At 43.9% G+C, this 13476-nt stretch overlaps 1 protein-coding gene across 1 annotated transcript; it reads left to right on the forward strand.

The window, feature by feature from the left end:
• Positions 1–12577: 12577 nt before the first annotated feature.
• OST4 (oligosaccharyltransferase complex subunit 4, non-catalytic) lies at positions 12578–13339 on the forward strand. Its single transcript, XM_070946832.1, has 3 exons — positions 12578–12813; positions 12983–13145; positions 13243–13339. The coding sequence occupies exon 2, from the start codon at positions 12984–12986 to the stop codon at positions 13095–13097; it is 114 nt and encodes a 37-aa protein (XP_070802933.1). The 5' UTR covers positions 12578–12813; position 12983; the 3' UTR covers positions 13098–13145; positions 13243–13339.
• Positions 13340–13476: the final 137 nt, after the last annotated feature.

Genomic DNA, 13476 nt, shown 5'->3' on the forward strand with positions numbered 1-13476 from the left:
AATATCATAAACAGTTAGATTGTCCTCAATAGATGGATACATAGCGGATGGAATGGAGGTTAACATGATGCAAAATGCCCTGTGATGAATGCAGTCAATTTCCAGTGACCAGGGCTTTTGGGGAGGTTTGTTAGCTAGGAACAGTGCATTCTCTCTCATGAGAGCAACTCTTAATTGTTGGCTCCACTCTATAATATTACCCCCATCTAACTGCAGTTTTGGCAAATTGGCATAATTTGCCCCAGAAATGTTAGTAAGGTTACTTACTGGGGGGAGCTGTCCATGGTCCAAGTTGTGATTAAATTCACAATAAGGCTTTGGGATGTCTGTGGCCATTCTGTACTTGCTTGGATCTATGTAACTTGCTTCTCTTATTACAGGCAGGTACTGGGCATGCGCGAAGCTCATTCCGCGCTGGAGTCCATCGGGTGAGGTTCCTGTTGCTGGAGCTCCCAGGCCTAGGCCTAGGCCCGTCGGTGGGAGGCTGGACCCGCCTCCGGTGGGTCCGAAGATCCCTCCCTGAGGTGGACACCACTGCTGGATGGCCGGATCCCCGGTGAAGAAGGGCAGAAGGTGAGGGGGCGACGCGGTCGTAAGTCGAGGACTTTCGCGGGTCGGCGGCGCGGAAGCAGCGGAGGTCGTAGGTTGAGGACTTCCTGCTCCCGGCGGCTCGGCGGCAATGGCGGCGGCGGCGGCTGATCCTCCCTCGTGGTCGCTGGTCCCTGGTCGCGTGGACTGGCCTGATGGGTGTCGTGGCGTTGGTGAGTAGCCGGTCCTTCTCTTCTGCCTCGGGCCTCGCGTTGTCGGTGTAGCGGGTGGTGAGTTCGAGTCCTGCGGTTGACTTTTCCTGCAGGCGGGCGGTCTTTTGTGCCGGTTGCTGGTGCGCGCGGAGTTTTTTGTGGGCTGTGCCTCGGTTGCCTGGTCTCTGTTGGTTGTCCTGGCCTTCTTGTGCCCCCCGGGATTTTTCTTCGATTTATTGAGTGCCGCGGGAGGCTCGAAAGCAGAGCCTAGGGCAGCGGTGATGGTCTCGATTGCCTTTTGCAACTCGAGATCGGTGGGCGTTTTTCTTTTTGTTATTGCGATCTCTTCGTGGTCGCTTTCAGAGTTGGGCTCTTCGTAGTCACTTTCTGAGTCTCCCTCGTCTGTTTCGGGGTTCGGGCATTTTCGCGCCAAGGGATTCAAATCCTGGCTTCCCATTGGCTGGTGCTCGTCCCAAGATGGCCGCCGGGAAGGGGGCGCGGAGATGGATTCTGCCGGCTCAGGGTCATCGGGTTGGGGTGGCTTACCCTTTTTTGCTGGCTTTTCTTTCTCTGTGGTCTTTGGGGCCTCGATCGCTGCTTCTTGTTGCTCGAAGAGGCTTTGAAGGTCCGCGATGAGGTTTTCTTTGTTGCTGTTTCCCTCCATCAGTTTCAGGATGGAGAGTTTGAATTTATTCATTTTCTGTGCTGTTTCTTCTTCCGGGGCGATGATTTCCTTGGATGGCCCCTCTTCATCTGATTGTGAGTCCAGGCTGGAGTCCTGTTCGCTTCCAGCTTCTGTCTCCTCCATGGCTGTGGCTTCGGTTGCAAGCTTCTCAGCCATCTTCTTGGTAAGAGCTCTGGTCTGTGCTCTGTTTGCTTCTTCAGGATAGGTGTTGGGTTCAGTCATTGTCTGGAGTTATGGGCAACCGACCTCTGCTACCATTTTGTTAGAAACTGGATCTAGCCCGATAACTCAAAGACATAGCCCAATTCTTTTCAGTAGTTTTATTGTTGGTCTGTTGGTACTGGAGGTCACTGACCTTGTACCTTTCTCTTTCAGGTATACATCTGGAATCAACTGTGGAACATGTGGTTGGCCCTTTTGTACCCAGGAGGAGGGGTCAAGAGGTAAGGAGTGGTTACAGGGATTATGGGATATGTGGTTAGTTAACCCTTGAAGGACCGGGTGGTCAGGGAGAAGTAATAGTTAGGCATTTATCATGACACCATACATGGCCTGTGCTGCATTCTTTGGGGTCCATAGCTGGGGCAGAACAGACATAGACTAGGAACACAGAAATAATGATAGGTTTGGCTTGGGCTCAAATTGAGATTACTATAGTGTTTTGGGACTTGCACCTCAGCATTGACTTTGGCACCTTTTATGATGGCTATTATGATTTTGTGAGGGCATAAAGCTGGGGTTGCTATCTGCATTTGGGAAAAGCAGCTGCAGCCCCACAGAAAATGCTTCCCATCCATACTTCCCAAGAATAGGCTGACTCACCTTTCTCCCAAAGGGCAATAAAAGTTTATAGCCCCAGAAACTTGAAAGAAGATGGCTTTGTTAGTTTGTTAGTTAGTTAGTTAGTTAGTTTGTTAGTTTGTTAGTTCGCTCATTCATTCATTCATTCATTCATTCATTCATTCATTCATTCATTCATTCGTTCATTCATTCATTTGCTAATTCATTCATTCATTCATTTATTCATTTATTCATTCGTTCATTCATTCATTTGCTAATTCATTCATTCATTCACTCATTCATCTGTTCATTCATTCACGGATTCATTCATTCATTCATTCATTCATTCATTCATTCATTCATTCATTCATTCCATCACTCACACAGTTTACTCATATTGCTGATATCTAAAGGTAACCTCGCTCCACTCAGGCCTACAACCTACAAATGTCTGGGTGTACAAAAGAGAAGAACACAACAAGCAGCCAAGGGAGTGGGAAATGACATCTGGGAATGTATAACTATTACAGGCAAGCAGTTCAAGACTACAAGCTACTGCCAAGACTACAAGCTACAGTAAGCAGCCTATTATGATGTGATTCCTGCCTGGAGATTGGCTTAGAAGTGGCCTGGAGCTCGGAGCAACCAGAAGAAGATCAATCATGAGGAGGCAGCACCTAATCTCAACAAGCACAAGAACTTTAAGACTTTTATTTAAAGGCTAATCATCAAAGACTTATTTATGTGGCTACATTGACTTGCAAAGCCTAGGAGGGTGAAGCTAACTCAGAAAAGGTGTGTACTACAATAAAGCATTTTGTGCAGTTATCTTTCATATTATTCTTGGAAAATAAGAAGCCTCGCAGGCTTGATTATGGTTTACCCATTTTCTCTTATTTTCTTGCTCAAAGTGGAGGAATTGATGTTCCTTTGCTCTGATGTGAAGTGACTTAGTCCAGTCCATTCAGTTTATCTCTTCCCAGAGTGTCAATTTTCATTCTTGTCATTTTTTTCCTCTGACCACATCAAAGTTGCCAGGATAGTTCTGACATTCCACAAACCAATTGTGTGTGTGTGTATGTGTGTGTGGGTGCATGCATGCTGACATATTTATTTATATATACTGTACTGCAACACTGGATTTTCCTTTTGCCAGTGGCCACATCAGCAGCTAGACATCCTTTTTTGACTTCAATTCAGCCACATCATAAATGCAGTCTTGTCTTCTGCTCATTCCCAGTAGCTCAATGGACAACTTCTAAACTGGGGGTGAGGGGTGAGATGGGGGTTCATTTTACAGGATTATAGTGACATTATCTGTTCTATGAATATCCATTCATTTTTCCTGTTGGAATATTGGGAGTGGATTAGATGGCAGCAGAATTCCTTATTTAGGGGAATTAAGGCACCCTTTTGTGCAATAGAAGTCATCCCACAAACAAACCTTGGTTAGTTTTGGTGTACTGCTTTGCCTACTCTGACATAGATACATGTGAGAATGCTGAGGATCATCTCTGATGTTTTTTAAAAATGTTTATACAGATTGGTAGAAAAAGAAGTCAGTACCCATGTTCCTACAGTGTACTTAGGTCAATAAAAGTTTTAGCAGTGTACATAGATGATAAGCTTGACTGATTTTTATAACAACTTAGCAGTTGTGTTAATTGGTTAGTTATGGTTCAATATATTATCCAAACCCAGAAAATATACTAATTCAAGAACAGGCTTAAATATATTGTGAGAATTCAGCCTATCAGCAATTATTGTCCATAGTATCTACATGAAACCTTCATAGTCAGAGATGATCTATCTCCAAATACTAATTCTAAAGATATCTAGCAAGAAAAGTACGGTATTTCCTTAACTTGTCCCCATCTGAGTTTTAAAGTATTTTTCTTGACTATGGCAATGGTCTGATCTGAGCCATGCTAGAAATGCTGGTTGCATCAAATATCCAATTAAAACAAATTCTTCTAGTATTGAAGAAGAAGGAAGAGGGGGACAATCTATTCTCTAAAGCACCTGAGGGCAAGACAAAAAGTAATGGATGGAGACATATCAAAAAGAGATGCAATGTAGATTTAAGGAGAAATTTCCAGACAGTGAGAGCAACTAATTAGTGGAACATCCTGCCTTCAGAAGTTATGGGTGCTCCAACACTGGAGAGTTTTAAGAAGAGGTTGGATAACCATTTGTCCAGAATGGTATACGGTCTCCTACTTCGGTAGCAGAGGTGGGTTTCAGCAGGTTCTGACCAGTTCTGGAGAACTGATAGCAGAAATCTTGAATAGTTCGGAGAACCAGTAGTAAAAATTCTGACTGGCCCCACCCCCATCTATTCTCTGCCTCCCAAGTCCCAGCTGATCAGGAGGAAATGAGGATTTTGCAGTAACCTTCCCCTGGATTGGGGAGGGAATGGAGATTTTACAGTATTCTTCCCCTGCCACGCCCACCAAGCCATACCACGCCCACCAAGTAGAACCGGTAGTAAAAAATTTTGAAACCCACCACTGTGAATCGGTGGGGATGGGATTAGAAGACCTCCAGGTTACCTCCCAACTCTGTTATTCTGTATTTTGTAAATAAAATGCAAAATGAAAACACCGTACAAAAGTAAGTGGCAGCAAGGTAGTCATTTAAAATCTAATGCAATATAAATTAAAACACAATTTCAAGCCAGTTAAAAAGCATAGGAAAACAGGAAGGCCTTCAAGCTAGTGTTAAAATTATACTAATGTGAGTGTCAATGGAGCCTATGTTGATGGTGGGGGATTCCATAAAAGAGTTGCATGCATAGAAGCTCTCTCCCTTGTAAAGACCCACCTCACTTCCTTTTCCAGTGGTGGGGTGGGGAACCTGGAGGATTAGAAGATCCTAAGGTCTGGATAGGTACATTCAGGAGGAGGCACTCATTCAGGTAATCTCATCCTAAAATGTTTAGGGCTTTAAAAGTCCAAATTAACTTTGAATTAACTATGGTACTAAGTATACTGATCTTCAAATTAACATCTTTTGCTTAGAAACATTGTGTGACTGTTAGAACAGTTGAACTATATGCTGTTCATTTGTGCCCAAAATCGAAATGTATCCATGGACTTCAACCTTCAGATTGCACAATACCTTTCAGATTGCACAATACCTCTTGAAGATTGAAGTCCATGGATAAATCTGGATGTTGCACACAAATGTATGTAGTTTGCTTGTGTCTGAAACAAACACATCCCACGAGGCAAGAAAAGGATCCACAATTGGAGCCTGTGCTGACAGCTGCAGCTTGCTTACTTTTGACAAGTTTATATGGAGAAGAGGCCCTATTGTCCACAGAAAGAAGTGAGAGCAAAATTCAGAGGCCTAGAGAGTTTTTCTATGCTCAGATTCGAAAAGGCAGGAAGGCTCAGAGTCGACTGACAGAAGAACAGAGCAGTGTAAGAAAATCTTCCAAGGTTTATTTCTCCCTGTGGGAGAACCCAGGAACCCAATCTCCTCCTATCCTTGATAAAACCTAAATTTCTACCATAGAAACATTGGAAACCATTTTTCTATCTTCCAGAACAAACTAGAAGGAGGATCATTTGAAGTATTAAGAAATTGACAAAAATGTTCTTGGTATTATTATGACCACAAAATGATAGTAAAGAAATCTAAAAATTTAGAAACTTATTTTTGGTACCATCCGGTGGTCATCTGGATTTCAGTATTTAGATCTAAATGGCTGTCTTAAACCGTCCTTTCATACAGGAAGGGACTTTACTTTAATATCTGTTTTAATATCATTTTTGTTGATTTTTTGATGGTTTCAGCAGAATTTTTATTTGTTTTTATATTGCTTATGTTATTTTTTGATAGGAAAAAAATAAATTCAATGGTGCGAATGGAGTAATTTAGCATCTTAAGAGTCCCATCTTAGCCATGAAAGCCAGCTGGGTGACCCAGAGCCAGTCATTCTCAGTCCAACTCAACTCACAGGGTTGCTATTGTGGGGAAAATAGGAGGAGGAAGGTTATGTTCATCACCCTGAGTTATTTGTAAAAAATAATAAAGATGGGATATAAACAAACAAAGTTTGAGAAACACTGATGCAAACTGTTGCCTGTTGTTTATGTTTCTCTCCTCTCTTTTTTTGCTTCTCTTTTATTGCACTTTTGCTAGTCTATATACTACACCTATATACTACTAAAATTCTCACTGTGTTTATCTATTGATACTGTCAAGGTAGCCAAAATAGTGCATTATACTGCAACAATTTTGTTGTTAAAATCTGTTAACTTAAAGAATGCATAAAAAGTTCAGGACTATGTGTGGAATTGAAATTTCCATGTTGTTCAGACCAATTTTATTTAAGAAGTTGTGACTGTTGCAGTGTTCCTGTGATCATAATAGTTGGAAGGGACCTTGGAGGTCTTCTAGACCAACCACCTGCTCAAGAGCCCTGGTGGCGCAGCAGACTAAACCACTGTTATTAACATCAGCTGCCTGCAATTACTGCAAGTTCAAATCTCACCAGGCTCAAGGTTGACTCAGCCTTCCATCCTTTCAAAGGTAGGTAAAATGAGGACCCAGATTGTGGGGGCAATAAGCTGACTTTGTATAAATATATACAATAGTATGAAGGCTATTGCTTAATGCATTGGAAGCCGCCCTGAGTCTCCAGAGAAGGGCGGCATATAAATAATAATAATAAAAAAAGCAGGAAACCCTATACTATTTCATACAAATGATTGTCCAAACTCCAATCTCTTTTTAAAAGCCTCCAGTGTTGGAGTACTCACAACTTCTGGAGGCAAGTCGTTGCACTGATTACCGGTAATTGTTTCTGCTATCAGAAAATTTCTCCTTAATTCTAGGTTGGTTCCCTCCTTGATTAGTTTCCATCCACTGTGTCTTGCCTTGACTTCTGGTGCTTTGGAAAATAGGCTGACCCCCTCTTCTTTGTGGCAGCCCTCAAATATTGGAATACTGCTATTATGTCACCGTATATTATTACATGGAATAACTTGTCACTGAGTACTTTAATGGAGTTTGTTTCAATTTTTTCCTAGTAAATTTCAGCAAAATAAACATAAGTTTATTTTCATCTACTGAAATCTTTGTGTGTAACGGCATCACCATCTTGTGGTTCAATATTGTAGGTCCCCTTTTTCCTGTCTTGGAAAACAATGCAGTCTTGTTTTCCTCTCATGTAGCATATCGTATCTTAAATTCTCATAAACCAGAATGTATTCCCCACTTTTCTGCTGTGAATTTGAAACAAAGCCTTCAAGCTATTTTTTTTTTTTTTTTACAGTACTGTAGTTCCAAATAATGCTGTAGAGCTAGCATAATTTTTGTTCCCCAAACTGTGCTGGAATATAATCCAAAAGTTATATCTAGCAGCCTACACCTAGCATCCTGCAAGGGGACCCCGGGGAAAGAACAATTAACTCATGAGTATTAGAAGCAGTTTCAATCACCTAGCCAGTTCTGTTGAAGATCTGAACCACCCAGCTTTTCTAAGACAGTGAAAGACATCCCAAATCCTTTGGCTTGCTACTCTTTTACTGTGTAATGCTACTGTAGATAAAATTGGAAGAGATCACCAAACACCACAACTTCAAAAGATCACTCATGGAATGAAAGCTCTAGAAACACTTCCAATGAAAAAAAAGAGTTGCTTCCAGGTCAGTGGTGGGTTTCAAAAATTTTTACTACCGGTTCTGTGGGTGTAGCTTGGTGGGCGTGGCTTGGTGGGCGTGGCAGGGGAAAGATACTGTAAAATCTCCATTCCCTCCCCACTCCAGGGGAAGGTTACTGCAAAATCCCTATTTCCTCCTGATCAGCTGGGACTTGGGAGGCGGAGAATAGATGGGGACGGGGCCAGTCAGAATTTCCACTACCGGTTCTCCAGAACCGGTCAGAACCTGCTGAAACCCACCTCTGTTCCAGGCTAACCCTTTTCTCCGCAATTGCCATAATCCATTTTCTGTTTTTAAACTGAAAATCCAGATGACATGGTGATCAAATCATTACTTTCCATTTGGCAGAAAAAGTGATCAACTTCTCTTTTGTTATCTATTAGTTATTTTGCCCTTTAGAAAAGAGGGTGAGAAAAATATGGAAAGAGAGTAGGAATTAAAGCATTGCCTCCTGCAAGGCACAAAAGCTGGGGGAAATGTGAGGCAGCTCATCCCCAATGTGCTGGATGTGAAGCAATAAAAAGAGCATAATGTGCAAGTACAACACCATTAACATAAAAAAAATGCTGAATAGGGCAAGTTGTGAAATTTCTCGGCCCCTGGGAAAGGGGTGATATAATACATGAATGTATGAATATAAACAATATATTAAGCATTCTGAAGAATCTGTGTTAATCCAATTACTTCTGAAAGTCCAATGCAACTTTAGCTTCTGTAGGATCACAAATGGTCTTCTAATAGTCAAAGTAGTTGCAGCCATAAGCACTTCAGTCTGTGAGACTCCCGCCCCCCATAGTCGCCCATTTTAATTTTCCTTCTCAAACTGGGATAGACAGCCAATATTATAGGAGGAGGACCTGGGTATACTTTTAAATGTGTGGACCAACTCCCAGAATTCTCTATCCAGCAGCACCATTGCTGAGAATTCCAATAGTTCTATAAGAAGAATGAATTAGGACTTAAAATGATATAATGAGGCGGAAACCACAATAAAACCAACAAAACTGAATGCAAGATAAATAAATATGACCTTATATTTATATTTAATTAAACTTATATATGCTTCTATGTTTAGTTATAAAGATAGTATAGGATTAAAGGGGAGGTGCCGGGGGAGGGGAGTGTTGTGACTCCGACCCCCGAGCCAGTCTTATCGGAGGGAGAAGACTCCGAAAGTGAAGAAGAGGAGTTGGCAAGGCCTCTCTCTCCAGGACCCTCCTCTCTGGCAATGCCTCAGGTGTCTCCCGAAGGAGAAGAGATAGGCCAGGAGCCAGGCATCTCCAAGCAGCCGCAATTAGACAGCGACGGAGATAAGTTTTGGCTGGATCCCTGCCAGCGTCGGAAAGACAAGCGCACGCAGCAGAGAAGGAGGCGTGCCAGAGATTAAGCTAAATCACTGGACCACACCCCACAGGGGATAAAAGGGGGTGTGGTGGCCATTCAGGCTTTGTGACGGACAAAACTGAACAGTTAGCAAGTCATACTGTGTCTCTGGAACTTCATTATCTGCCTTCCTTGGATTTATTATGGACTGGACTTGACAATTCTTTGGCTTTGTGAATTTATTTTGGTTTATCTGACGGAGGAGGAACACCTCCCTCTGTGAGTAAAGTTTTTGGCAAGCAGCTACTGGGTTGCTGCCAATTCTGTTATCGAAGGAAATTATTGTCTGCAAGTTTATTTTAACTCCTGGCTGACTGTGTGCGTGTGTGAGACGGGGACAGAACAGAGAGGAGAGAGTACATGTGTAAATGTGTGTTTTCCCCTTAGGCTGATAGTAACCAGCAGCAATTCTAAAGTACCCATATTTATCGGAGTATAGGACACACCTTTTCCCCCCCTAAAAGAGGGTGAAAATTTGGGTGCGTCTTATACACCGAATGTAGCCCCGCCCAGCCTCTCAAATGGAGGTTTCAGAGGCTGAAAGAAGCCTCTTAAAGGGAGGTTTCAGAGGCTGAAAAAAAAACAAGGCGCAGAACTCACAACCAACAACCCTGTTGCTAAAGCTCACCTCTGAGAACAGCTGATTTGGGGGTATTCCCAGAGGCCATCCACCCACCAATCAGCTTTTTTCTTATTTTCCTTCCCAAAAACTAAGGTGCGTCTTATACTCTGGTGCATCTTATAGTCCGAAAAATACGGTATATCAAATCTGACACACTTCACCAGACATGCTGTTGGAGGCCAATCAAAAGTTCCGCAGGAGGCAGGATCGGCTTGGCATCTATTGGCAATTTTAGTCTGTTATGAGCATGTCCTCTCCTTCTCAATTGTCTGGTTTGCTCTTCCGCTATCCTTTTTTCCTCCCAACCCTGCAGAAAGCTGAAAGATCTGCAGCTTAAAGAGGAGATTTTGGCTCTTTTAAAGCCCCAACATTCACACGTGTGAAAAGCTGATTATCAGGTTTGTGGAGATCCTACGTCATGAGAACCTGCTTCCTTGAAACTCTGTACTTCCCAAATTCAACTCAACCCATTTCAGTTTCCTTCAAGAATGTACAGGTAGTCCTTGACTTATGACAATTGAGCCCAAAATTTCTTTTGCTAAGTGAAACATTTGTTATGACCTTTCTTGCCACAGTTGTTCAGTGAATCACTGCTTTTGTTAAATTAGTCAAACTGTTAAGTGAATCTGGCCTTCCCATTGACTTTGCTTGTTAGAAGGTCGCAAAAGGTGATGGCTGAATTTTGATCACGTGACCATGGAGATGCTGCAATGGTTGTGTGAAAACCGGTCATAAATTCCTTTTTTTTTGGTGCCTTTATAACTGAATGGTCACTAAACAAACTGTTGTAAGTCAAGGACTATCTGTAAAGAGATTTGATAGAGCACTAAAACCTCGTTTCTGTCGTGATTGGTGGGTGATTTCCCACCATCTGGCATACATAAAAGGATGCTGGTTGAGGTACTCTGGGAGTTGAAGTCCACACATCTTAAAGTTGTCATGATTAAAAAACACTGCATTGTATAGTTATGAAAAGGAGAATGACAATGTAATCTTCTATGGGTCCGAGAGAAACGGGTCACAGTTATCCCCAATGGCATCTGCATGGCAGACAAGTGTCTGCTCCCATCTTTGAACCAATGCCATCCGAGGGGACCTCTGGAACAACATCTCCCCACCCACCCCCAATATGTCGGACAGCAACCTTGCTGGCCTTTAAAAAAGCATCAAATGCCTGGCTCTTTCAGCGGCAGCCGAAAAAGCCAACACAATCCTGTTGCATTAACAGAGGGATACAATCAAGATCAAGTGAGGTATACTAATACCATTCTATAAAGCCCTAGTAAGACCACACCTAGAGTACTGCATCCAGTTTTGGTCACCACACTATAAAAAAGATGTTGAGATTCTAGAAAAAGTGTAGCGGAGACCAACCAGGATGATTAGGGGACTGGAGATTAAAATTTACAATGAATTGTTGGAAGAAATATCCTTCTGGGTTCAGCTCCAAGTGGGGAAAAAGACACTGGAAACATGCTTGGAAAGATGGTTTAATGGTGGACAGGATCACATGGCTTGAGTTCCTGAACAGAAAAGGGGTGAGATACAGCGAGTCCCCAGGTTTTATGCTTTCTCTGGCTTTGAACTTCCTGGGGTCCTGAAAGAGTATCCTGATTGGTTGTCAGACTCCCAGGGGGTGGGGGTCTTAGCTAGCCTTGCTGGCTGATTTAATCTTCCCAGATGCCATGTGGTGAGTTTTTGTCCTAGATAGGTCCCATTGTGTTAGTTTCTGTTGCTATTGTGTTGCAGATGGGTCCTATTGTCAAAGATTTGAGTTTCTGTCTCTGGCCTGTTAACAAAGGGGGGGGGGAGGCAGGAAGGAAGGTGGGAGTTGCTTTGTCTTTAAAACATGTTTCTCCATTTCTCAACTAGGGAAACATAATATTCTGCCTTTTTAATATTTCCTAAAATATTTCATTCTTCCAGGAAAGGGGTGGGTGCTAACTTCCTACAGAATGGTTGCAGGAACTGGGCATGGCTAGTCTAGTGAAGAGAAGGACCAGGGGAAACATGATAACAGTCTTCCAATACTTGAGTTGCCGCCACAGAGATGAAGGGGTTCAATCTATTTTCAAAGCACTTGAAGGCCAGACAAGGAATAATGGATGGAAACTGACCAAGGAGAGATTCAACCTAGAAATGAGGAGGAACTTTCTGACAGTGAGAACAATCAACCAATGGAACAGAAGTTGCCTTTGGAAGTTGTGGGAGCTTCATCACTTGAGACTTTCAAGAAGAGATTGGGCTGCCATTTGTCAGAAATGGCTGCTTGGGTGGGGGGAGGGGGGATGGACTAGATGACCTCTAGGGTCCCTTCCAACTCTGTTAATCTGTAAATCTGTAAATCTTTCCGCCTGCGCTGAGGGCCTAGATCGTCTCTGCCTGGAGGAGGATACTACTATCCTCACTGCCTATTAAAGAGTTTGCTTTTATTTTTAATTGGCTGGTTTCTGTAAACTGCCCGGAGTATGTAAATGTCTCATCTAAATAACACGCCTTTTAAAGGTAAATTTAGATGCGCGTGTTGCGTTTTCATTCGACGCATTTGAAGGCTGGGAGAGGGTGGGGGGGGGGGCATCCAGGAGAGGCGGAGCAGACACCAGCCAGATTCGCTTACACTTACAGGATTGGGGGGGGAGGGACGCTTTTCCTTTCCAGCCGCCGGGGGGCGCCCGATCGCGCGGTCCCGGCGCAATTCGACACCCTGCGCCGAGGGCGGTGCACGGCGACACGAAAGAAAGCAGCGCCTCTTCAGTACTTCCGGAACTCGGTCGGTTCCGTTTCCCCCCCCCCCACACACACACACCCCGCAGTTTTTCTAGCGAGAGCGGAAGGGGAGAGCGGCGTGCCTTGAGGTCGCCGGCTGAGTCTTCGGAGCAGACAGACAGACGGAAGGAAGGAGGCCGGTGGGGCCGCTGCCCAAACCGAGGGGTGAGTGGACTTGGCTCCCAGGCGAATCGGCCTTGCCACGTCGCTTTCTTCTCGGCTCACTTTGCGAGCGCCGCGGAGAGACTCCCAGGGCCCCTGGCGGTCCCTTCAAGCCCTCCCGCGGCCGAAGTGCTGCCCGTGGCGGACTAACCTCTCTGCTTTCCTCCCGCAGGATGGTGACGGACGTGCAACTGGCCATCTTTGCCAACATGCTTGGGGTCTCGCTGTTTCTCCTGGTCGTCCTTTATCACTACGTGGCCGTCAACAACCCGAAGAAGCAGGAGTGAGCGAATGACTGGAGCGCCCCCTCCCGACCCCCCCCCCCACCCCAAAAGGTAATTCGGCTCCCCTTCTTTTCTGCCCCCCCCACGTCCACCCATGGATCCAGAGGCAGTGATTATCTCACACCCACCCCTCCTTTTCTTTTGACAGAATGCAGAGCCATCAGCACATGAAGGCCCAGATGCTATAGCTGTACTTGGCTTTGTTGAAACCCTGAAGATAATAAATGATTAGAGAATACACTTCATTTGCTGTATCAGACACTTGTTAATCTTTGCATCGCTTCCCAAAGCAGATTCCAACCATCAGTCTCTCTTACACACACAACACACATACATCAAAGAGCAGTAGGTTTTCTTTTCTTTTTTTTCTGACAAATGAAAT

The sequence above is a fragment of the Pituophis catenifer genome, unplaced genomic scaffold (assembly GCF_029215685.1).
Source record: "Pituophis catenifer annectens isolate HBS135680 unplaced genomic scaffold, rPitCat1.0.hap2 SCAF_1, whole genome shotgun sequence".
Taxonomy (NCBI): Eukaryota; Metazoa; Chordata; class Lepidosauria; order Squamata; family Colubridae; genus Pituophis; species Pituophis catenifer.